Here is a 25,093-nt window from a genome sequence, read left to right on the forward strand (position 1 = left end):
CCATGTTCTACTTGCTAAATGGATTTCACCTTCCTCTCTGGGCCACCAACTTACTTTGGGAAGGTTGGAAGTGTTTGGGAAGTGTTTTTAGTTGCACTAATTAGTGTGCTGGTGGGAACAGGGACGCCAAGTGCCCTATAGTGAGCAAGGTTGTCTTGAATAATGAGGAATTATCCTGCTCAACATGCCAATTGTGTCCTGCTGAGAAACGGTGCCAACCTAATGAGTGAGCGCACAGATTGAAATACCAGCGCTCTACAAAGTAACATCTTCCCTTCATACCTTGGCACAACAGCCTTGCCTTTAGAAGTCTTTCCCCTGCTCCCGGTTTGGTTGATTATCTTCCCTTGCTGTGCCACACATATCACAGTGTTTACTTGTTATTTATTATTGCCTTGCTGCTGTCTCAGAATGCTCTTTGGGTAAACTCTGTCTTATTTGCCTTTATGTACCCAGTGCTCAGCACACAAGCACAAACCCAGCAGGTGCTTAGTAAAGAGGGAACGAAGGGGCTTCGCCCGATGTCCTGCTCTAAGTGGGTGGCTGTGTGTGACATCATTTGGTGTTGGGTCAGCCTGGGCAAGAGAACTTCTAGCCATAGGATTAATTCTTTTTCCTGTGGAAGAAATGTGAGGAGTAATATATATGTTCTTATTTATAAAAGGCTGGTATTGAGGTTTGATTTACATATAGTAAAACTCTCACTTTTTATCATACAGTTCTAAGAGTTTGGATACCTATAATCATATAACCATCATCAAAATCAAGATATAGAGCATTTCCATCACACCAAAAAGTTCTTCTGTTCCCCTGTGTAGCCATGTTTCTCCCACTCCATCCCCCCCCCCCCCCAGCTGTTGGCCACCACCCATCAGTTTTCTGTCTCTAAAAGTTTGCCATTTCTAGTATGCCATATAAGTGGAACCCAGTGGATAGCCTTTGGAGTCAGGCTTTGATGTAGCATAAAGTATTTGAGATTCAGCTGTGCTCCTGCTTGTATCAGTAATCTTTTTGTTGTTGGGGTTATTAACATTGTATAGATACACCAGAGTTTCTTTATCCCTTTACCAGTTGGAGGGTGTTTGGGTTCTTTCCATTTTTTTGGCAGTTACTTATACCTCACGCTGCTGAGTCATATGGTCATAAGCGCATGTTCAATTTTTTTTTTTTAAAAGATTTTATTTATTTGACAGAGAGAGAGATCACAAGTAGGCAGAGAGTCAGGCAGAGAGAGAGGAGGAAGCAGGCTCTCTGCAGAGCAGAGAGCCTGATGCGGGGCTCGATCCCAGAACCCTGAGATCATGACCTGAGCCGAAGGCAGCGGCTTAATCCACTGAGCCACCCAGGCGCCCCGCGCATGTTCAATTTTAGAAGAAACTGCCGAACTGCTTTCCAAAGTGGTGGTACCATGTTGCATTCCCACCAGCAGTGTATGCGAGTTCGTGCTGTTCCGTATCCTCATTGGTACTTGGCATGTTCAGCATTTGGGGGGGGGGGGGTGGCATGTCACATTTTAGCCATTCTGATGGTTGTGTGGTGTGGTATCTTGTGATTTATTTTGCATTTCCCCACTGGCTACTATTGAATATCTTTTTTAGGTGTTTTCTGCCATTTGTGTAATCTTCTTCGGTGAAGTGTCTGTTCAAATCTTTTTGCCCACGTAAAAATCAGGTTTATTTTCTTAGTGAGTTTAGAGAGTTCTTTCTACATGGAGATACTATTCCTTTATCTTACGTGTTTTGCAAATATTTTCTTCCAGTCTGTTTCATGTCTTTTCATTTTCTTAGCAATAGCAATATAGTCATTAATAGAAAAATTCTAAAAGGGCCTGAAAGGGAGTTTTTAATCCACTAGAGTAGATGATCGTAAAATGAATTAAACATTGTTCTCTATATCTCCTATAGCAAAAAAATTTTCATTTTTTAAGATCTGAAGTTGGCATTTTCTCTAGACTTTCTGTATTGTTAAGAAGATTATATATAAGGATATTCAAGTACTTTAAATAGATCATGACATTACAAGGTGATAACTTTTCTCTGCAGTAATTAAAATTTATTTTTAAGTATCATTATGCTGGGTTGTAGCAGATACCTCCTTAAGGACTGCAGGCCTGCAGGGAAGCAAGTTTTGGATTCTGTCCCTGGAAATCACTGCATTTTTGTGTTTGAAACACCACGCAGTGGTCCAGATAGCATGAAGCCAGTTCCTCTTGCTGCCTAAAACTGCAGTTGAAATGTTGCCCATGGCATTAGAGGGCGGTCTGTTGTGACATCTAGCTGGACTCCTATAGTGCTAAACCATGTAAGGTCAGGAAGATACCTCGGGAACAACATCTGAGCGAAATGGCGTATGAACTGTTTTGGCCTAATTTCTGTAGTATAAAGAGCAGCATCTTCACATAGACATAGCTGCTCTGGTTGCTTTCAGAATGCAATGATGCGTATTTTAAAAGTTAAACTTAATTGGATGTTGCAATAATATATAGTGATAAGTGGTAGAGGAGACTGGAGTGATGGATTTTAATTAAAAAAGAAAATAACTGGGAGCACAACTTCTGATACAAGGAGCCTCACGTACTAGCAGGCTGCCTGGCACATATGTGGCTAATGTTAAATGGGTGACACGATATCTCCTTTTCTAGGCAAGTCCTTAATTCACCTCTTTTCCATTGGCATGGTGGCTTTCACTAACAAGGACTTTCTCATCTCATGCTGTATGGCCTGCCAAAAAGAGCATCAGGGTCTATTAGATGGTAATATTTGTACTTTTAGTCAAATATATTTTCAGGAAAGTTTTTATTTCCTTTTGAAAATGAAGACTTTTAGGTGCTGATGGATAAACATGTTCAGAACTGTAGGATTTTGCATTTTTAAAATCGTACACTCTATGTAGAAAAAAAAATCTGTCATGACACCCACGAAATAGGACAGTGGTTATTTCTGTGAATTGATATTGTGGATGGTTTTCTCTGTATTTCAGGGTTTTTTAAAAAATCATTTTAAAAAAGATTTTGTTCATTTATTTGAGAGAGAAAGAAGAGCACAAGCAGGGGGAGAGGCAGGCAAAGGGAGAAGACACAGGGTTGGATCCCTGGACCCCGGGATCATGACCTGTGCCGAAGGCAGACACTTAACTGGCTGAGCCACCCAGGCACCCCTGTATTTCTGTTAAAAAAAAAAAAATACACATAGATCACTTTTGTTCTAAAAAGAAAGAAATAGGGAGAAAAAGAGATTGCTTGCCTAGAGATACAGAATTGTGTCAGAAAAGAACTCTTCGTGGGCTTTGACTGGAACTCTGGTGTTCTGTGTGTCTCAGCAGTGCTGGTGGGCAAGAGAGACCTTCCCTTCAAATCAGTTCCACCAGAAGCATTTTTCAAGTGTAGTTTTTGTCTTCTTTTTTGTTCATACTGTAGACATCTGTGAATGGGAGACCCATCTGAAATTTTTGGCTAATTACAAAAGACCCTAGAAAAGTCATTGGGATAGTAGTACTCAGTATCAACATATGATTATTGAGTTTAAAGACACAACCATTTCCTAGAGAACACATTATAGAACCCTATGTTCTCCAGCACCTGCATGTCATTTAGTGACTTGAAATTGCTGGATAGTGTTTGAGATATAATCAACAGTGTGGTAGTAGCAGTACGGTTTTATCTAGTACAAATAGCAGGGCTTATTCAAATTTAGATAACATTGGGTCAGTCACAGTATATTGAAAATTAAATAATTCTGTGGCAGGAGGCCCAGACCCAGTGAGCATGCGGTGGCGGATACGGTGGTGGTACATGCTTGGCCATCAGCAAACAGGTTAGGCTTGCTTCTGGAGCATTTTATGGGGATTTTAAAAAGGTACCTTGTTGAAACATGATGTTGCTCTTTACTCTGTAGATACATTAGAGGTAGTGAATTTTATGAGGGAAAAAAGATGAGAGTTTAACCACTGGGGAGATTTAGCAGTTTCAATTAAACAATTGTACCCTTTAAATTTTAATTTTGAAACCAGTGACTGCTGGTGTTTGAGCATTCAGCTTTATTTTTCTAGTGAGGTAATTCACCTTTTGTATTTCTGATGTCTGTGGTAAAAAATTAGAAAAAATTGGGTCGGTTTAATATGCAGACATTTGTTCTGTTCTGGTTGGTGTACTTTGAGAGAACTAAGTATGAAGAAGTCTGTTATGGAACAAATATATATGGAAAAGATAATAATCAAGCACCCCATTAAAAGTTCTGGATTCTGTTCTCTGCTTATAACTGTATGAAGCCCTTCTAATCCTTAGAAAATGGATTGTCCTTCTAAAAATTTCCTTTAAGAATATAATTTCCTTCCTTCCTCTCTGCCCATTCCTCTTCCCTCCCCTGTCTTTCAAGTGCTTGACTCTGTCAACACCTGGGCCTCAACTTTTTTCTTTTAGACTGAAGTATGTGACTTCAAAGGGCTCTTCTACCTTAAAAATTTTGACTCTTGGGGGCTCCTGGGTGGCTCAGTGGGTTAAGCCTCTGCCTTCGGCTCTCGGGGGAGATGGGAGCCTGCTTCCCCCTCTCTCTCTGTCTGCCTCTCTGCCTACTTGTGATCTCTGTCTGTCAAATAAATAAATAAGATCTTTAAAAAAATTTTTTTTTGACTCTTGGAGTTCTGGAGTTTAGAATCTAGTTTCGTAGTTGGAATGACTCCTGGTTTTAGGTCTTCTGCACCATTGAGTGTTTCTCTTGTGTAAAACTGGTTTCTTTCTGGGAAGGAAGACCACCAAAGGTGGTGTGATGCTCGGCCTGCTAGCTTTCACTGCACTGGACTCAGACCGCCAGCTTCCAGGAGCAACACAAATATGGATGATAGTAAGCTAATACCTTATTACTTACTTAGCTTCTTGTGTGTAACTTGACATTTTCTGATCTTCAGGAGTCTACAAGATTTAGTTATTCCTGACTCTTTTTTTTCCAAATGAAGAAGCTAGGGCTCAGAAAAGATGAACAGCTTGCCCAAGATCACACAGCTAGTAAATTCATAGGTAGATCTTGGTCTTTGTGGTTCCAAGCCTGTGTACTTCCAACTATACCAGGCTGAACCCAAGGAAGACCATCACCTCTCTTGAAATTGCCCTCGGAGGCATTTGTGAGTTGGTGATGTTCTGACCTTGTATAATTCATTCATTTTCTTTCTTTCCTTCTTTCTTTCTTTCTTTCTTTCTTTCAGATTTTATTTATTTATTGGGCAGTGAGAGAGAGAGAGAGCATAAGCTGGAGGAGTGACAGGCAGTGGCTCAGAGAGGCTGAGCAGGAAGCCGGATGTTGGACTCTCTCCCAGGATCCTGAGCCGAGGGCAGATGCTTAACTGGCTGAGCCACCCAGACACCCAATTTTTTTGTTTTCTGTTATATTTATTTCCTTCATAGGGACCCAGGATGGCAAATCAGTGGGTTTGATACCAGAGGTTGCTTCTAAGATTGTGTTGCTCATATGAATGTCAAACCACTGATCTCAAGGTTTACATTTTAGCTGAACATTTTCTATATAATTTTTTAAACTTACGTGTTTTAATGATTCATATGGCCTGTGAGCCCGAGATGTTTGTAATTATAGCATAGGGCTTCCATTTGTAAATTGTTACAGTTAACTTATCATCTCCAGCATCCTTTTCAACCATAAACTCTTAGTGTTGGTGATGTCAGGTCTGGAATCCTCTCTAAGGCTTGTCTGTAGGTTGTTTATCACCATTAGCCCTCATTATTTTAAATGAGTACCCACCCACCTTATAATCTGTAACCACAAGTTTCCAGAGCTTCTCTGGAGATAACATCTTGTAGTCTCCCCCATCTTTTTCTTCTTCTTTTTCCTTCTATTCTCAAATGTTTTGTTTAAACCCAGAAAAGATGAGGGGAAATAGCTATAAAGGTAGAGCCTCTCTAGTTTTGTGAAATTCAGAACATTTTGGAAACAAGTGTCGCTCCTGAATTTGAAACTTTGAAACAAAACCTCACCACATGTTTAAAACATGTTAGTTTGTAAATATGGAGTCCTACTAATTGCATTTATGGCTCACAGCAGAACTACCTGTCATGTCTTGTTACTCTTAGGGGGGAAAAATGAGAGAATTATATAGGTGTATGTGTTTTAAAAAATTGGAGTGCAGAGAATAGTGTGGTGTAATTTCTAAGTACATGTCGTTTTATGGTGAGGCAAGTCATCATTTTTCTGTTACTGTGATATTCGCATGAATTCAGAGAAAACTGTATGGAGTGCCTCCTTCTGTAAGATAATAAACTGTGTTGTCCTTCTTTCTCCATTTATTGGAATGGCTAAAGAGCATCAACGCTGTGTGATATTTTACAGAATCATTGCTCACTCAGATTATTATTTTGCCTTTCAGTGTGACTAAACGTTTTGTTGTATTCTTAAGAATGATTTTATTGGTTAAGGGCAAATGGGTTTCCAGTGGGAATGATTCAGTGGTTTTATAATGGCAAACCAGTAGTCTTTAAATTTTGTGTTAATGGTAAATGTTTCCGAAGCATGCCTTTTCCACAAAACGAACCTCATATATTTTCATTTGGGAGGAGGGGCCCCTCCATGAAAACTGCAGGAAAAGGTGAATCATAGAAGTATACAATTTCAGGCTGGGAAGCCACTCAACCAGTCAGTTCAGCGCTCCCATTTTACAGATGAGAAAACTGAGGCCCAGGATTACACAGTGGCTATGTGGCAGTAGCAGGAGTTGAGGCTGCTTCAGATCCCGATTTTGCTGCTGTTTCTCCAGTATCTTGCTTGAGTGTTTATGAAAAACAAAGGGTTTCCTTTCCCCTGCCCAAGGATATTGTTCACTGACTAAAGAAAGTACCATTAGGGCCTGTGTTTAAACATAATTCCTTGAAAGGGCACCTGGGTGGCTCAGTGGGTTAAAGCCTCTGCCTTCGGCTCAGGTCATGATCCCAGGGTCCTGGGATCGAGCCCCACATTGGGCTCTCTGCTCCGTGGGGAGCCTGCTTCCTCCTCTCTCTCTGCCTGCCTCTCTGCCTACTTGTGATTTCTCTCTGTCAAATAAATAAAATTAAAAAAAAAACATAATTCCTTGAAAAAAAAATTCCTTCAGATGTATATTAATTTTATTTTTCTTATAAATTATCTTTAATAGATTTTGAGTTACTTTCAATGATAAAATTTTGGAATGCATGGGAATCTCTATGGACATAGGATTCATCTCTAGAACAGTTTTGTGCTCAAAATTTTTTTTTGAAGATTTTTTTTTTTAAAGACAATTTTTTTGAAGATTTTATTTATTTATTTGACAGAGAGAGAAGTCACAAGTAGGCAGAGCAGTAGGCAGAGAGAGAGGGGAAAGCAGGCTCCCTGCTGAGCAGAGAGCCCAATGTGGGGCTCGATCCCAGGACCCTGAGATCATGACCTGAGCTGAAGGCAGAGGCTCAACCCACTGAGCCACCCAGGTGCCCCTCGTGCTCAAATTTATATGAACTTCGATTCCTCTAATTCTAAAGCTATTTATAGTTCTTTTTTTAAATTGATTCACTGATGATTGGGGGCGTCTGGGTGGCTCAGTGGTTTAAGCCTCTTCCTTCGGCTCAGGTCATGATCTCAGGGTCTTGGGATCGAGTCCCACATCAGACTCTCTGCTCAGCGGGGAGCCTGCTTCCTCCTCTCTCTCTGCCTGCCTCTCTGCTTACTCATGATCTCTCTCTGACAAATAAATAAATCTTAAAAAAAAAAAAAAAAGAAAGATTCACTGATGATTGTACCAAGGTCTTGTGGGCAGTATCCGTCTCACTTTCACCCTTGATAGGACTGTGGGTTTGCTTTCTATCTTGACAATTAATGAAGAGAAGTAACAGAATTCGCATGATACCTTGGGAAGACTCAGTGTGCAGTTAAAATCATGGACTCTGGAGTTCACATTTCCTATGAACATTAGGGAGGTTCAATACCTCAGGAAGGCCCAGTTTTCTCATTTGTAGGGGAAGATCTTTCGTTCAGTCTTAACCACGGTTTCAATATTCTCTACATAGCAGCTGCCACTGCTTTTGCTGGTTTTGTGCCTGCTGTTACTGTTAATTCCCGAGCCAGGAAGGTTTCCAGACTTGCCTTGGGAAGGGCTCGTAAAGAGTGGTGCAAATTCCATTTCCAAATTTTAGTGAGTGGCAAAGATAGGGAGAAGGATTCACGTACCTTGGTACTGAAGGTGTCGGCTCCTTTAAAGGACGATTCACCTGACCAAATTAATAAAAATCATTGTGTTTTTATTGTTAGCTGATTTTGGTGTTTTATTGTTTGCTGATTTCGCTTCTACCTTTGTATGTGTTGAGGCGGTCACAGTTGTGAATTTTCTTGGTGATTTTTAGAAAGGAGAGACCTGAGGGCACAGCCACAGACAAGAGGCAGAGGAACCTGAGTGAGGTAATGGCCCAGTGCTTGCTGGGACTTTCCCTCTGAGGCTGCGGTAACCTGCTTTTCACCGTGTCCATGTTGCACAGAGTGTGGAAAGAGAAAACCAGTTGAGAAGGCAGTTGCCAGGGAAGAAGAAAATGGTTAATAAAGTATTTCTTTTAACTGTTTGAACTAGTTAGTTGTCAAGTTGTATCAGCAAGTGAGTTCTCTCCTTCCTGCTGCTTCTGGAAGGAAAAACTGGAAATGGACAGCATGCCTGTCATGTATCCACATGTCTCTGGGCTGCATCTGTTCCTAGGCTAAAAATGAAATCCCCTCTCAGCTATTACCTGGAGGACTTTTACAGGTTTTGCAGAAAATATGACTGGAATACAGCTACAACCTGTTTTATTGTCCCTGACAGTGACTTAAGAAGCGACCTGTGCCTGCAAATCTTTTATCATGCCCCAGGGCATTCATTTGTTTATTTTTTATCAGGTGCAGCACTTTGAATACCAGAGCCCTGGGGAATCAAACTGGCCTACTCCTTGTAGGTAGTTTGAGGCCTCTTTCTTCCTTTCCCTTTCCATGCCCTTTCCTTTCCTTGAATACTTAAAAAGTGGGAAAGGCAAACCCAGGATCCGGGTACATGTCTATGTTCATTTCTAAATTATGGAACGTAATTTATCATAAAGATTTAACTTTGCATTTGGAAGCCAGATTGTGGCTATTCCTGTGTCTGACTTGTGTGTTCATTTTTCTCACTTCTTTATAGAAGGCCAGCACTTAATTATTTTTCTGTTGAATTAAGTTCTTTAAGTCTAATATCACTTAGTCAAAAATCTTAACTTTATGTTTTCCAGGGATATCAGTATGAACAACATTACTCAATTACCAGAAGATGCATTTAAGAACTTTCCTTTTCTAGAGGAGCTGTAAGTAATATTTTACGAAATGTGTTTTATTTGTGTGTTTGTTTCCCTGTTCCCTTTGAAGCTCTTACAAAAAGTCTAATGTTTCTTAGGGGGCATTCCGATAGCTTAGTTTCAGTGAGATTTGTGCAGAGGATATAACGTGGTTTCTTTTTTTTCTTTTCTTTTTAAAAAATATTTTATTTATTTATTTGACAGAGAAATATCCCAAGTAGGCAGAGAGGCAGGCGGTGGTGGGGGGGGGGTTGGGGGGTGGTGGTGCAGGCTCCCCGCTGAGCAGAGAGCTGGATGTGGGGCTTGATCCCAGGACCCTGAGATCAAGACCTGAGCCTAAGGCAGAAGCTTAACCCACTGAACCACCCAGGCGCCCCTCTTTTTTTGTTTTTGTTTTTTTAAGATTTTATTTATTTGAGAGAGAGAGAGAGAGTGAGCAGTGGGGAGGGACAGAGGGAGAGGGAGAAGCAGACTCCCTGCTGAGCAGTGAGCCAAAGGCATGCGGGGGGGCTTGATCCTAGGACCCTGGGATCCTGACCTGAGCCAAAGGGAGATGCTTAACTGACTGAGCCAACCAGGTGCTCCGGAAATCATGTTTTTTTTCGGGGAAACTTGATTTTTTTAAGCAGTGTAATTGCTGAAGTTATTTTTGAATGCCAAAACTAAAAATGTTACTTTCATTGGAATTTTTTGCTACAATTATTATAACCATGAATGCTACAGTGACACAAGTTAATTACAGTGTTATCCTGAGATAACAAGGCTAGGGTAATTACCATTGTTGCCAAAGGAGTTGTTGTGTGGGTAACACAACCATAAAAAATAATACAAGGAATTTTAGGGTCATGATGCAGGAGACAGTATTGTTGCAAGTGAGCAGAAAATTGAGTGTAGGTCTCCTGGGACATTTGCACAAGACTTTTGGGGATTGGGAGAAGGCATGGAACATAATCCCAGTCTCTTCAAACACCTTTAAGAATGTTTTTGGACTTATCAATTGTAGCTCACACTTCCAGTTTAACAGTTTACTTTGTGGTGAAGTTCTTTCCATCTGTTTTCTTTTGTTTTTTTAAGATTTTATTTATTTATTTGACAGGGAGAAAAGTAGCAAGGGAGGGAACACAAGCAGGGGGAGTGTGAGAGGGAGAAGCAGGCTTCCTGCCGAGCAGGGACCCAATGCAGGGACTTGATCCCAGGACCCTGGGATCATGACCTGAGCCAAAGGCAGATGCTTAACGACTGAGCCACCCAGACATCCCTTTCCATCTGTTTTTTTTTTTTTTTAAAGATTTTATTTATTTATTTGACAGATAGAGATCACAAGTAGGGAGAGACGCAGGCATAGAGAGAGAGAGAGAGGAGGAAGCAGGCTCCCCGCCAAGCAGAGAGCCCGATGCGGGGCACGATCCCAGGACGCTGGGATCATGACCTGAGCGAAAGGCAGAGGCTTAACCCACTGAGCCACCCAGGCGCCCCTCCATCTGTTTTAACCTCCGTATCGTTTTGCTTTCCAGACTTTTCTGAAGTTCGTGATCAAAATAAGCACAATTACATTTTAAAGTAATTGGAATTATATTGAGAATCCAGGTGAAAAAAAAAAATCAGACTTAAATCAAGCTAAATATAGGTATCTAATGGCCAGGATAATAGATTATGTAATACATGAGGTAAAAAGGCTACAGTTTGATACTAAGAACATCAAAGAGATACAACCCTGAAGGAATCTACATTCATATTACAGATTATATCCTACAGCCCAGCTATTGAGTATTAGATCCAAGTCAGCGAATGTCTCCTATCTTAGCTCAGCCTCTCCCCCAGCAGGGGGAACAGGAGTCAAATATAAGCCATGGAGGTTGTATGTGCTCTCCTGCTTCTGACAAGAGCACTGAAACAGCAGTTAAGGATTTAATAGTTTAGGCAAAATTTTTCTTCCCACACTACTTAGCTGAACACAATGTTCCCACAGCAAAAATTGAACAGAGATTATTTGCCACTTCTAAGCTTGTGAACTGGGTCAAGTTACTTAACCTCCCTGTGCTCAGTTTCTTTGTCTATACCGTACAGATAGCAATAGTCTCCCTCATAGTATTCTGGTGAAGACAGAATGAATTAATAGATGTTAAATGCTTAGGACAGTGCATGAAACAGAGCAAGTGTTATGCAAATTGTAGCTAGTATTTATTTTACTATTTTAAAAGTGTAAGAAAAAAAAGCAGTGAAATACTAAGTGTTATCTTTGGGTTAAAAAAATTAAATGTATATTTTATTTTTGCCTCTCTTGTTTCCTATAGTGAACATTAATTATTTTGTAGTAAATGGTTATTCATTCTTTTATTGAGATACGATTGACTAATAACATACTAGCTTTATGGTGTTCAATATAATGATTCAAAACTTGTATATATTATGCAATGATCACCACAGTAAGTCTAGTTAACATCCATCCCCATGAGTAACACATTTTTTTTTTTTTTTTGGTGATGAGGACTTTTAAGATTTACTCTCTTAATAACTTTAAAATATGCAATACAGTATTATTAACTCTAGTCAGTGTGTGCTATACCTTACATCCTCATGACTTACTTATTTTATAACTGAAAGTTGGTCCCTTTTGACCCTCTTGACTCTTTTTGCCCACCCCACTCCCTAATTGGTCATTTTTTTTTTTTTAAAGATTTTATTTATTTATTTGACAGACAGAGATCACAAGTAGGCAGAGGCAGGCAGAGAGAGAGGAAGAGAATCAGGCTCCCCATCAAGCAGAGAGCCCGATGCGGGGCTCGAACCCAGGAATCCGGGATCATGACCTGAGCTGAAGGCAGCAGCTTTAACCCGCTGAGCCACCCAGGCACCCCTAATTGGTCATTTTTAAATTAACATTTAAATTAAAAAAGAGTGAACTATGTGTTTGAAGCCCCCGCCTCCTGACTCCCACCAGTCAAGCTTTTAAGATGCTTTACCTATTTATACTTATTTCTTATTTATATGTTTATAAATATATATTATACAAATCGATTTATTTATTTTTAAAGTTTTAGACTTTAGGATTAGTCTCCCTTTACGGAAGTAATGATGCAATGAAAGGACATTTACAAGTGGTTGTTCACTCGTTATATAGCTGCTGTGTGATGCACTAGATAGGAGAGAGGCTCTGCTTGCTCTGGGTGGGGTGCCTGGGTGCAGACCACCTTCCATGTTGCTTTGGACTGACAACTCCACTCTGAGGGGTTGTGTGGTGAGGGCCTGGATATGGAGTCAAACATGCTTAGTCTCTGCTTTGTGAAGTTCGCATCTTGGGTTTCTTAAAATCACCAATGTCAAGCTCATGAATTCTGTCAGTTGAGACTTTTCATTGGCACCAAATTGCCCTTGACTGTTAGTGCTTTGTGGGTAGGCTACATTGTCTCCATACTCTGCTTTGGCAATGATGGAGCACATCTTCTCCAAATATTGGATGGGATTTAAAAATGAATTCAGTTAGGAGAGCTGATGGGTATTTTTAAAGAATACTTTAGAATAGTCCTTAATACTCCGGGAATACTTCAGGCATTTAAAGGAATTTTTTTCCATGTTAATAAAAGCATGGTAAAAAGCCCCCCCCTCCTTTTTTTTATAGAACATTGTAGTTGATTTTGACATTCCAAAATGATGCTGTCATGACTATGGTAATAGTTCATAAACCTTGTAACCATTTATCCAGAACTCATCTGGAAGTCATTTAAGAGTGATTGTGAAGTTGAGGTGCCCTAAGTCAAAATGAATGATTTGCTGAGATTTTGGTGTTTTTTTGTTTTTTTGTTTTAAAGATTTTATTTATTTATTTGACAGAGATCATAAGTAGGCAGAGAGCAGAGAGACAGGCAGAGAGAAATGTGTTTTTTTTTCCATTACAGTTAATGAGGTGCACTTTATTAAGATGTGACCGGGTTGGCCAAATTTTATATGATGATTCAGAGTGCTTGGAGTATTGGGTGGAATCACTTCCCAGCAATACATAAGAAGTGTTTATAGATACTTAAATATTCACTTATTCTTTCAACAAACACTGGATCCTGCTCTGTACCAGGTTCTGTAGTAGGTTCCAGGGGGTACAGAAACAGGTAAGTATGGTCTTCGTCCTTGGAGGTGACAGTCTGTCTGTAGCTGTGCTAATACAAGAGCCATTAGCCATACGTGGCTTTTTAGTTTTACTTTTAAAATAATGAAAATTAAATAAAAAATCCAGTTCCTTAGCTAAACTAGCCATCTTTCAAGTACTTGGTAGCCACCTGTGGCTAGGGGCTATTGTATTTGACAGCACAGACAATAGAACATTCCTAACACTGCAGAAAGCTCAGTTTTACAACATGGTTCTGGAGGAAGGTATGGAACTATCTCTTGGTACAGCATGATGAAGACATGTGTGTCGTGAGAGACATGTGTGTAAGGTCAATGAAAGCCTAAAGTAATATATTACTTGAGATTCTAGGATTTGGGAAAGGCTTCCTAGAATAGCTTCAACAGGGATACCTGGGTGGCTCAGTGGGTTGGGCCTCTGCCTTCGGCTCAGGTTATGATCTTGGGGTCCTGGGATCGGGCCCTGCATTGGGCTCTCTGCTTGGGTGGGGAGCCTGTTTCCCCCCGTCCCTCTACCTACCTCTCTGTCTACTTGTGATCTCTCTCTGTCAAATAAATAAATAAAATCTTTAAAAAAAAATAGCTTCAACAGAGTCTTGAAGGACTTCTGGGAATTACCAGATGTGTATAAGGTTGGGTGCTCCAGAAAGAACCTTTTAACATGTGCCAAGACATAGAGGTAGACATTTCAGAAATGTTAAAACATACTTAGTAACAGGTATTCCTAATGAAATATAGAGAAATTTGAAATATTGAAAGATGGAGAAGTATCAGAATATGAGGCCAGATAGATCATAAAGGGACTTTTTTTTTTTTTTTAATAAAGGGACTTTTTAAGCTAAACAGTTTAGACTTAATCCTGAAGGAGCTGAATTGGATATGAGGGTGAGCAGGAGGGAGTTGACTAGATTTTTGCCCTGAACGACTGGATGCCCTTCACTGATTTCTCCCCTACATCTCTCTTACAAAAACGTTCAATTCAATGCATACGATATCTGAAATTTTGGGATAGTCTCTTGATTTTTGCACCTTGGCCTCCTACTCTTTAACATGTAACTCCTCACAGTAGTATTGTGAAGGAAAAACGGAATAACTTATGTCAAAGTGCATCGTGGCCAAAGTGCTATGTCCACAAGAGTGAGGTAAATTTCACCAATCCTCATAAACGTTGCAGTGTTTCTTTTTCTTGAAGTATTTCAGAGAGAGGTTCTTTTGCTTGGCGATGGAAGCTGGAATGGGTCAATATAGGTTTCTGTTAGCGATGTCAAAGGAAAGCCAGGATTCTTAGAAAATATTAATTTATTATCCACAGAATCTAGTCTGATATGACACCGGTACAACCACTTTTGGATTTCGTTGAGACCTGCAGGGCATTGATAGGCATTTGGGAAATGGCTGAAATGTGGAGTTGTGAAAATGATTTAATTGGAAACAATAGAGGGAGTATCCAGCTGCTTTTCCATAATTGCCACCAAAAAAGTATGGATGTTACTTCGAGTTTAAATGTTGCAATAGCAGGTAGAAACCATTGCCAGCTTTGGCACTTGTACAGTTTATTGTTTAATACATTCTAGCAGATGAGGATAATTCCATTTGTTTCAAAATGTACTTTGACTTTGGAAGACTCACAATGCTCAAGTAAAATTTAGATCTCTGAGTACTAGTCAAGCTTACTCATCATCTTTTTTCTTCATCTGTAGGACAATTAATTCTAAATTAAGGCATTACAGTGCAAAAGAGGACTAGTGAATAATTTGAACAGGGAGATTTCAAATCAGATACAAACAGTGGATCAAAACCAAATAGATTAATTTGGCCAATACTTAAATATAGAACAGGTATTCACACATACACACACACACATACATAACATTTCAGACTTAGGAAATGTAAGCATAAGAATTTTCACACATACCATTTAGTCAGATTCCCCAAATGTTACTATTCTCTTTCCATATGCATGCACATAATAGGAGATCTAAAATATATGTACATTTTTCCCTGAATCATTTGAGAGTAAGTTGCAGTCATAATTCCCCTTTACCACTAAATATTGCAGCTATTCTAAATACCAAGATATTAATTTGAATAATTGCAGTACAGTTGCCAAACTCAAAAAAATTGTGTTGATGTATATTATCATCTGATCTGTAATTCTCATTCAAATTTGACAACTGTTCCATTGGTAATTCTCTATAGCAAAAGAAAAATAAAATTCTGGTCCAGCAAACAGTCTAGAGCCACAGTTGTATGTGGTTGCTGTGTCTTGATAATTATTTTAAGTTTCAAAAACTGTTTTTTTCCCAGAATGTAAAAGAGTTTCTCAGTTGCTCTGGTGATGTTTGAAAGTTAAAAATACTCTGTTCTTAGGTGCATTCTCTTGCTCCACTTGCTAGCGCTCTGTTGGGATGATTTGGTAGCAAAGATCACGCCCTTTACTGTTGGAAACTATACAGTGAGCTCACTGAGGGACATGGCTTGTTCATGTTAATTCCTATGTGTCATTTGGAAAGCTGTCAGATCAAGGAGTAAAGGCGGAAAAAGAAAAATGGGAAGAGAGCTCGTACTAATTGAACCTGCTATGTATTGGGTAGCCCTCACTCTCCAAATAGACATTGTTTTGTTTTAATTCATAAAATGTTGAACTACATATTCGGTCCCATTTTCCTGGTGAGGAAGCTGAGATTTTCCTCAGAGAGATTAAGTAACTTGCCCGAGGTTACATAGCATGTCATTAATGGACCTGGATTTCATCCCAGGGAATGCCCCTGTAGATGTGGAGAGGAGGGGAAAGACTAGTAAAATGATTTGTTAACTCAACAGACTTTTGTTAGGTAGAGCCCTGTGTTCAGTGTTGAATTAAATGAGATCCTTGCCTTCAAGACAAATGGGTGGTATATTAGAGTTTGGAGAGTTCAAAAGAGAAAGGAAGTTCTACTTACTAAGAAAGATTAGGGAAGACTTCATCCAAGAGTTAGTATTTCGGGAGAGTCTTGAGGGATGGTAGGAGTAAGGAGTAAGGAGATGGGGAAGAAGGAGTATGAGAAAAGATATAAAAACTGGTACAGGTGTTCAGAATGATGTGGTGTTTGGTTTGGTTATAGCGCTGATTTCCTGAAAGGAAGTTATGGGAAAGAAACCTAGAAAGGAGTTTGGGGCCAGACTGAAGCCCCAGTCTTGTGCCTGTTTCCTGGCAGACGAATGAGGAGTTTTAGCCTTTGAGTGACTATTGAAGTGTTTTGAGCTAAGAAATGACTTGACCAGATATGACCTTCAGTAAAGGTAATCTCATAGTAGACAGTAGGATGTTTGTGATTGAGACAGGGCAGGGAGACAAATGAAGATGTTGATGGCAATAGTCCAGGTGAGAATTATGAGAATCTGAACTAGGGCAGTTGAGAGGCAATAAGAGCCCAGAACCTCTGTGAAAGGTACATGGAAGTAGAATCAAGAGGATGTCTCAGGGCCTCCTGAGTGGCTCAGTTCTTAAGCATCTGCCTTCAGCTCAGGTCATGATCCCAGGGTCCTGGGATTGAGCCCCGCATCGGGCTTCCCGCTCAGCATGAGGCCTGCTCCTCCCTCTCCCCCTCCTCCTGGTTGTGTTCCCTCTCTCTCTTTCTGTGTCAAGTGAATGAATAAAATCTTAAAAATAAATAATAAATAAATAAGAGACATCTCAGCTAGGATGATGGGGATGACATCTGTAACACTTTCATTTAGGAGTATCAGGAGTCTGGTGCGCTTTGATAAAGATGCAGACATACAGACAATACAGAAAGAGAAATTGTTTGGAAGAGAAGCTGTTATTTTTGAATATACATATAGAATTTAGATGAGATATGAATGGGGTCCCTGGAAGTATAGGCATGAAGCCCAGAATAGAGATTCATGGGTATAGATTATAGAATTAGAGTACTATGGGTATGTATTTGGGAGTCTTTTATTTTAAGGTGATTACTGGAAACATGAGATGGAAAGAGCTTGCCAAGAGAGAGAGGGCAAAAGAAAAGGGAAGGAAGCCAAAGACAACTCCTTGGGAAACACTTGAATCCGGGTGTGGGAAGAAAACCAAGTGCCAGAGAAGCAGGAGAACTAGGGCAAAACTGTGCCCCAGGAGCTGTGGGAGGAGAGATTTTTCACAAGAAACGAAGGATCAACATTGACAGGCTAGAGAAAGGTGCCTGTGGCCAGATACTGAGAAAAGGCCTTGAATTTAAGTTTTTTAAAGACTCATTTCAGTGAGGTTGTGAGATTAACTTTGGGGTCAAGAAGTGCATCAAGAGGCTGGCATTTGGGGACTGCTATAGGTGGTTTCTGGTTTGGGGAGAGTAGCTAAAGCTTGGAATATGTACTGTATTTGACAGGAGTCCCCAAGGGTTAAGAGACAGAAACCCAGCTGAGGCATAATAGAGGATTTATTGTTTCATGTAGAACTAGAAAGTCCAGAGGTGGAGTTGGCTTCAGATGGTACTCAATCTCAAGGTTTAAAAGTTATGAGAGTTTTCTCATGCTCTTCATTTCTTAACTTTGATTATCTCTAATTTTGTGGGTTTTTTTTGTTTTTTTTTTAAGATTTTATTTATTTACTTGACAGAAAGAGATCACAAGTAGGCAGAGAGGCAGGCAGAGAGAGAGAGGGAAGCAGGCCCCCCTGCTGAGCAGAGAGCCTGATGTGGGACTCGATCCCAGGACCCTGAGATCATGACCTGAGCCAAGGGCAGTGGCTTAACCCACTGAGCCACCCAGGCACCCCTCTAATTTTGTGTTTTGGCTTCATTCTTTCCTTTTGCAAATAGCCTGTCTTCATATGGTGGAAAAGCAAACCTTCGGTAGCCCCAAGCACGTCTTTGCATCTTGAGATCCAAAATGAGTATCTAAAGTCTTCCTTGCTGTTTTCCGCAGAAAACTCCTAGGAGGACTTAAGTTAGCCAGGCTCACTTCATGTGCTTCTTCTTGAACTAGTTACTTTGTTTGGGATGGCATGGTCCAGTCTGGCTTATAAATTCATCCCCACCCACTGGGACTACTTGAGGTGGACAGTGCCCCTGAAAGGAAGCAGAAGGGGGAAGGAAGACTGGCAGAAAGAAACCAGTTATTTCAGCCCATTAGAGTCTAGTAACTACACATATTGTAGGAAATGTTTGTTTAATTGGGCCAATCAGAAATGAAAAAAGGACCAATGAAGAATATAGAAGGGTCTCAATTAAAGCCTAAGTATTATTAACTTATAGTGGAAGCAACGGGTTCTGTAACTTCGTCTTGTAGTGCTTTGCAGTTTTTACAGTTTAGAAGTAGAGATGATGAAACATGGGGTGTACTCAAATTTTGGGTTTGACAGGTCAGGACTTCATAGGGGACTAGGGGAAATCAAGCAGGCGAATCAAGCAGTTCATTGTTAAAAGGTTTGTGGGATTCAGAAAGTGTAGAGAAGCAACTGAAACCACAGTTTGCTGGTTTATTTATATATTTTAATCAAAGCTAATTATTTGTCATTTGACTAAAAATAGTAGTGATTTCAAGTAAGTGAACATGTATTTGACTTTCTACTAGCATAATTTAATTTTCACTACCTCTTAGGACTATGTGTTTATATCAAAGGAGATAATGTTGGAGGTGCTAAAAAGTCTGTATCACAGACACAATTTATAAGAAAATGATCATAAAATAAATGGATACTTGATTTTTAAAATCTGGAGGCCTAGAAAGATAAGGTAGAAATATAAGAGGAAAAAGTAAGCACCCATCATTTCAAACAACAATGGCTTAAACATGTAGGGTGCATGTGCATGCACACACACACACACACACACACACACACACACATCTAGGGAACTACTGTGGTATGTCACAAAGTCAGCAGGGCTGTAGGATCTGATACTCTGCACTTCTCATTCTATAGCTACCATGTCAAGATCATAAAATAACTGTCTACATAAGCTGTAGCCATCGTGACCCAGTTTTTAACAATAGGAAAGATGAAGGTGGAAAGAAACAGGAAGATATTTCCCAGTGGTCAGCTTCCAGAAACCATCTTAAGCCTCCCATATAATACTTTTGCTCACACATCTCATTGGCTAGAACTTGGTCACATGGGTACACTTAATAGTAGGATGCTGGGAAATATGGCTTTTGAACTGAGCTTATTGTTGTCTAGACCAAAATCATAGTTTTATTAACAGGTAAGAAGGGAAGAAAGGTTATTGATTGGGCAATTAGTTAAAGTACTTTTGGCTATAAGAAACAAATTCAATTCAAAGTAGCTTCAACAATAAGGGAATGTATTATCTTGCCTGATGTGAAGACCTACATATGGTAGAACTCTTCTAGGGCTGGTTAATGGAGTTAGGTCACATCTTCAAGAATCCACTTTCTCTCTTCCTACTCTGCTCCTCCGGTGAGGGTAGCACCATGGTTTCAGTCACTTCACATAGTATATTTAGACATCCTAACCCCCAGAAAGAGAAGAGAGTTATCCCTTCTATTGCATCCCCATTTAGGAAGAAAGCTACCTTCCCAGGAAACCCCCGCAGACTTCCTGTAACCAGAGCTGGGCTCACAGGTCCAGCCCTAAACCAAGTCACCGGAATGGGGTCAGTATGATTGGTTAAAACCAATCGTGATTACTCATGGAGCTATGTCGTGTGAAGGAAATGATACTTGAACAACCCAGGGCTCTGCCAGGAAGGCATGAATCAGTATTTGATATGCGTGGTTCCTCTCTCTCCTCTTCACATCTTACCCTTCTCATACGGGTCCATTTTGAGCCCTTTCTGCCAACAGAAGCCTTCCCTGGTTTTTCCTTTCCAAGTTCCTCTTGCACTTTCTGTGCTCCTCTCCACGAAGTGCTGGCTTGAGTGCTCTATTATTTTGTGCTCAAAGTATGTCAGTGTGCACTTGTCTCTCCAGCTCCTCTGACTTTTCCCTAAGGCTGGGTCCTGTTGTCATACCCTTCCATATGACCCGGTGAAGGTAACCACATATTTGAGCTTGAAATTGAGGGAGGAATGTTAAGACAAAGATTTCTTCTATTTTTGAATTTATTGCAGTCAGAAACTCTATCAGACTACACTAAAACTAAATTCCATTAAAGTTTTATGTTTAATGAATTATCCTTATTTAAAAGAAATGAAATGAGAAGTATCTTGGGAAAACTCAGTACTTACCTTGCCAAACCTATGGTGCTTGGCTTGTAGTCGAAAGTCAATATTTGCTGGTGGATGTGAGTTGTAAAACTTTTTAAAAGCTATAACATAGTTCCTCATATGAGTGGATATTGCGTGTGTTTATTACCAGAGGTTGTCAAGATAATTCTGCTCAGGAAATGTAACCGTTGCCAGCGTTTTATTGCTTTACCTATGATATATGTAGGTATATTCAAGTAGATATATGAAATAATTTTCCTCTTCTCTGAGGGAAATCTACTTTAAAAACCTTGGGAATTTCTCTAATAAGGGTTCTTAATACATGCATGTTCTTTAAACATTTCATTTTTACGTGCACTTCCATAAAAGTTATATGAAGATATAAAACTTCCTGGTATGTGAAGAAATAGGGTGAGTAAAACACTGTCAGATGAAGTTTATTTAACCTTGATAGGAAGAATGTCCAAGGGTGGCTATAGAGTTGTTAGCCCTTGTATTTACTAAGAGAATAACTACACCCTTTGTTTCTCTTAAAGCCATTCATAGAAAATACACAAAGCAACATTGCTTTGTTTCTGCAATTTACATTATTTTACTTATTTACCTTGACTTATTTCTAGGATTTACATTATTTAGCTGTGGTATAGGACCTTGGGCAAGGCGCAAAGGAAACATAGGCACTTTGTTCTATTTAAAAAAACAACAGGAAGATGGTGATGAGGACCAGTAGAGTAGGATAATAAAAATGAAGAGGTGCTACAGTAATGTTACTTTTTATCATATATGTACATACATTTCTAAAGATTTATATATTTGTTTTAGAGAGAGAGCGAGAGAGAGAGAGAGAGAGAGCGCGCGCATGCACATAGGAGGGGCAGAGGGGAAGGGAAAGGGAGAGACTCCCAGAGTCCCCACTGAGCACAGAGCCCAACATGGGCACCAGCTCATGACCCTGAGATCATGACCTAAGCCCAGACCAAGAGTTGGACACTCAACAAACTGAGCCACCCAGGCGTCCCACCTTTTTGTCAATATATATTGATCCTAAATATCCATCAGTGGAAACCAGTGCACCTCTTGAGGTCTTTATTTTTCACAGGAGGCAGCAGAGTTCCAACCACACAGTAGGGCCTTAATATGTAAATAAATACATGCTCGGGGACTTTTATTAGAGGCATGCGTTGCAGTGTTTTTTGCTTTTACTTTAAAATGGTTGCCAACATTTTAGAACCTGTGGATTTCAAATTACATTTATTAAGAGAAGGCCACTCACACCTCCCGTTAGATACTTTCCTGTGGCCATTCTTCCTCAGTTCAGTCTTGAACGAGAAATGCCTTCTCTGGAGGCGGTGTCCCCGGCCCATGCTTGTGTCTGTTGTACTTTGCAGGCAGCATGGCACTGTGCTGACCCACCCGCTGGAGAGAATTTAATGGCATTGCAGGAGAGGCAGCCTGGACGGACCTGGGGGTAGTCTGGCAGTTCCTATGTGCGGCTTCATCTGTGGTGCGGAGAAACATAGGTATAGAAGGAAGTGGTGAGGGAGGAGAGGAGACCCTGGGGAAGGGGTAGATGAATATAGCTCAGAAGGGAAGAGGGGTGCGCCAAGTACTTTTCTGTCAGACCTTGACAGTAGCGTAGTGCTAGCCCAGCTGGTAACCCCTTCTGAAAAGGGAAGGTAGGCGCACAAATGGGTGGGGGCCTTTGTCCCCTACTCCCCGACCTCTCGGTAGTGTGGTAGAGAAATTGCCCTGAGCACAGCTCTCTATTGTTCTTGTGCACGCGTGCTTCCGGCTGGGGCCCCGAATGCGGCAGTTGCTTCAGCTCCCGCTTTCTCCACGCCAGGCTCCTCACGACAGCTGCTGCAAGCTACGGAGGCCTCGTCTGCCCTCCTCCCAGCTCGGTGCCTATGTCTAGTCAGTGTGTAGATTGCAGTCCTTAGTCCACTGGTTCTTGGCCAGAATTCCAGCCAAATGGCTACAGTGAAATTTCTGTAATAGGCCAGAAGAAACCTAAATCCAGGCCTTTCTTAGAGAAATAACACCAACTGTTTTATTATCTGTTCCACACTTGCCTCTCTCCTTTCTTTAAATTGCTTCCCAAGTGAGGAAATCCCAGTCTAATTCAGCACATTTCATGAAAGCATGAACCCTCTGGTGCAGATTACACACTGAAGTGTGGCCTCCTTGTTCATACCCACCACTGGCCAGTGCCCATTTAACCAGTGCTGTTCCTGCTTCCCTCTTCTGGGACAGACAGCAGATTGAAAATATCATGTAGCATATGCATTAAGAAGAGAGGATATAATTGAAAACTCTAGCTTCCCCTGGAAAGAGCTGCTAATGTGAATCCATGGACCTTATGAATAATAAATGTGCACAAAACAGATTCATAAAGACATTACACACTGAGCCACTTGTATCCTGTTTCCTGGAAGGGTTCCAGATTCAGTGGGAGAGCAGAAGTCTAATGGCTTGCTCTTTCCCTCTCCTCCACCCTCTGTCTGTCTCTCCCCTCCCTGACTTTCTCTGCTTCTGAGACTGTTGTAACAAGCAGAATAAATAGGAGTTGCTTTGAGGTAGGCTGTGTCCCCATTTGAAGTCCTGCTAGACTTGTTTTAGTTTTGTGTGATCATGTGCACAACTCAGAGTGTGTTGAGATAATACTGTTGACCAGTGGATTGGTGTTCCCGTGTTTAAGGTCCACCCCCCACCCTTCCCTAAGAAAGCATACTCCCAGCAGATGTTAAGAAAGAAAATTGTTGTCATAGCACTTTAAGAGCTAGCCAAGTAGTTCTTTCTTGTCAGGAGAGTGAAGGGCAGTAGGGGAGCAGAAATGAAGCAAGAGGAGAAAACATGCAGAAAACAGAGGATAAACAGTAAAATCCAGACTCCTACTGGGGCTTAGCTGAGGCATTACAGCAAATACCAAGTGTCTGCTACACATAAGGTCCGATGCAAGAGAGTACAAAATGAATATGATTAGGTCCCTGCCCACAAGGGACATATAATACAACTTAAGGAGGTGTGACAAGTTTCTAGTAACTAGAAGCAAAAGAAGAGGTGCCTGGTGAAAGCTTTGTCTAAGTACCAGTGGAATCAAAGGAAGCTGATACCATGATGGTTTCATATTTGTAGTAGTATCCAAGTTGGACAGTAATGATGAGTAATGTTTCACTTGGCAGAGACTGGAGTCAGGGTATTTCAGGCGAAGGAAGTGTCATGAGCAAAGAGTCAGAGGTGGAAAAGCCTGGTGTGCTAAACTGGAGGACACAGGCAACTTTGCAGAATCAGGTAAGAAAGGAAGCCATACCGGAAGTTCCATTATGGAACTTCCATAATGAAGTTCCAGCTAAGTCAGCAGGGGAAAAAAAGAAAGCCTTTGGGAAAATTCTCAGAATTGTGCTTTTTGAAGATTTAGCTCTCACAGTATTATAATTAAGTGGTTGAGGCCGGAGTCTTGGGCAGGTTCATGGCAGTAAGCCAGTGGATGGTGGAGGGGAATTGAGGGCTTAGACTCAGGTGACAGCAGGAAGAGTCAAAGAGTTGAATGGGTTGAAACCGAACAAGGAGTCTCTTGGTCTTTGGCGACAGGAGCTACAGGGTACAGAGGGAGAAGAAGTGATAGGGGCACCTGTACCCCTAGCGTGCAGAAAATCGTACGTGGTCACCTTTCTGTTCTTACACTAATGATTATTTCCCCCTTAGGTCTTCATAGCCATTGGAAGAGTAGTAATAGTAGATATCCGTATATCCTCATTTAGCAAATTAAAAAGGTTTTCTGGGGCCAGCCAGTATGTCCTCATGAAAGGAGACATTGAGAAAACTGTTGGGTCAGGCACAGACTAACCCAGGTATGGAGTGGGAAGTGGCTGGTCTTTGCTAGTAGAGGAAGACTGTGGACTCTTCCTCAGGACCAGCCACCTCTTTTTCCATGAGAGGTGCATTAAAAGAAGCACAACCAAGAGTACTCTACGTCCTAAATAAAGTCCCAGTGAGTTTAGGGCCTGCCCTCACCCTGGGCGCACTCAGGGATCCCGTTCTTACCCCCTTTCCCACTGGTCATCTTTGGCTGTGGGAAGGATGGCACTGTTGGTCTGTTGGAATTTCCTCCACAGTTGCACTTCTGAGCTCCTAATGCCAAAGTCCCTGGTTGGGAGGCTTGAGCCTCGTTCTGAGTATCAACAGCTCTCTACCGTGCACTGGTAGAGAGCTGTTGATACTCAGAACGAGGCTCAAGCCCAAGTCCACTCTGTTCCACCTCTCTGGGAATTATTTCCCAACCTCTTGGTGACACACTGGAGCCACTGACTTGCATAAGCACTGAAGCTAGCCAGGCAAGAACTGGAATGCTGGCTACTCCACTTCCCATCAGTGTGACTTACGCCGCGGCGCCCAGCCCCTCAGGAGCTCAGAGAAGTGGGGCCGTAGCAACCAGATGATTAGGACGGGAGAATGTTCATAAACCATGTATCTTGGTGCCTGCTACTACTGTGGGCTTGTTACGTAGGTTTCTTTTCTTTCCGAGTTTTTA

General features: G+C 41.0%; 1 protein-coding gene across 1 annotated transcript in view; it reads left to right on the plus strand.

The window, feature by feature from the left end:
- LGR4 (leucine rich repeat containing G protein-coupled receptor 4) overlaps positions 1-25,093 on the plus strand; it is a 105,034-nt gene that overhangs the window by 47,450 nt on the left and 32,491 nt on the right. The window contains exon 2 of the mRNA XM_046014760.1: positions 9,239-9,310. Within this exon, the coding sequence (XP_045870716.1) occupies positions 9,239-9,310 (72 nt within the window). The remainder of the gene's footprint in view (positions 1-9,238; positions 9,311-25,093) is intronic.

This window comes from Meles meles, chromosome 8 (genome assembly GCF_922984935.1).
Source record: "Meles meles chromosome 8, mMelMel3.1 paternal haplotype, whole genome shotgun sequence".
Classification (NCBI taxonomy): Eukaryota; Metazoa; Chordata; class Mammalia; order Carnivora; family Mustelidae; genus Meles; species Meles meles.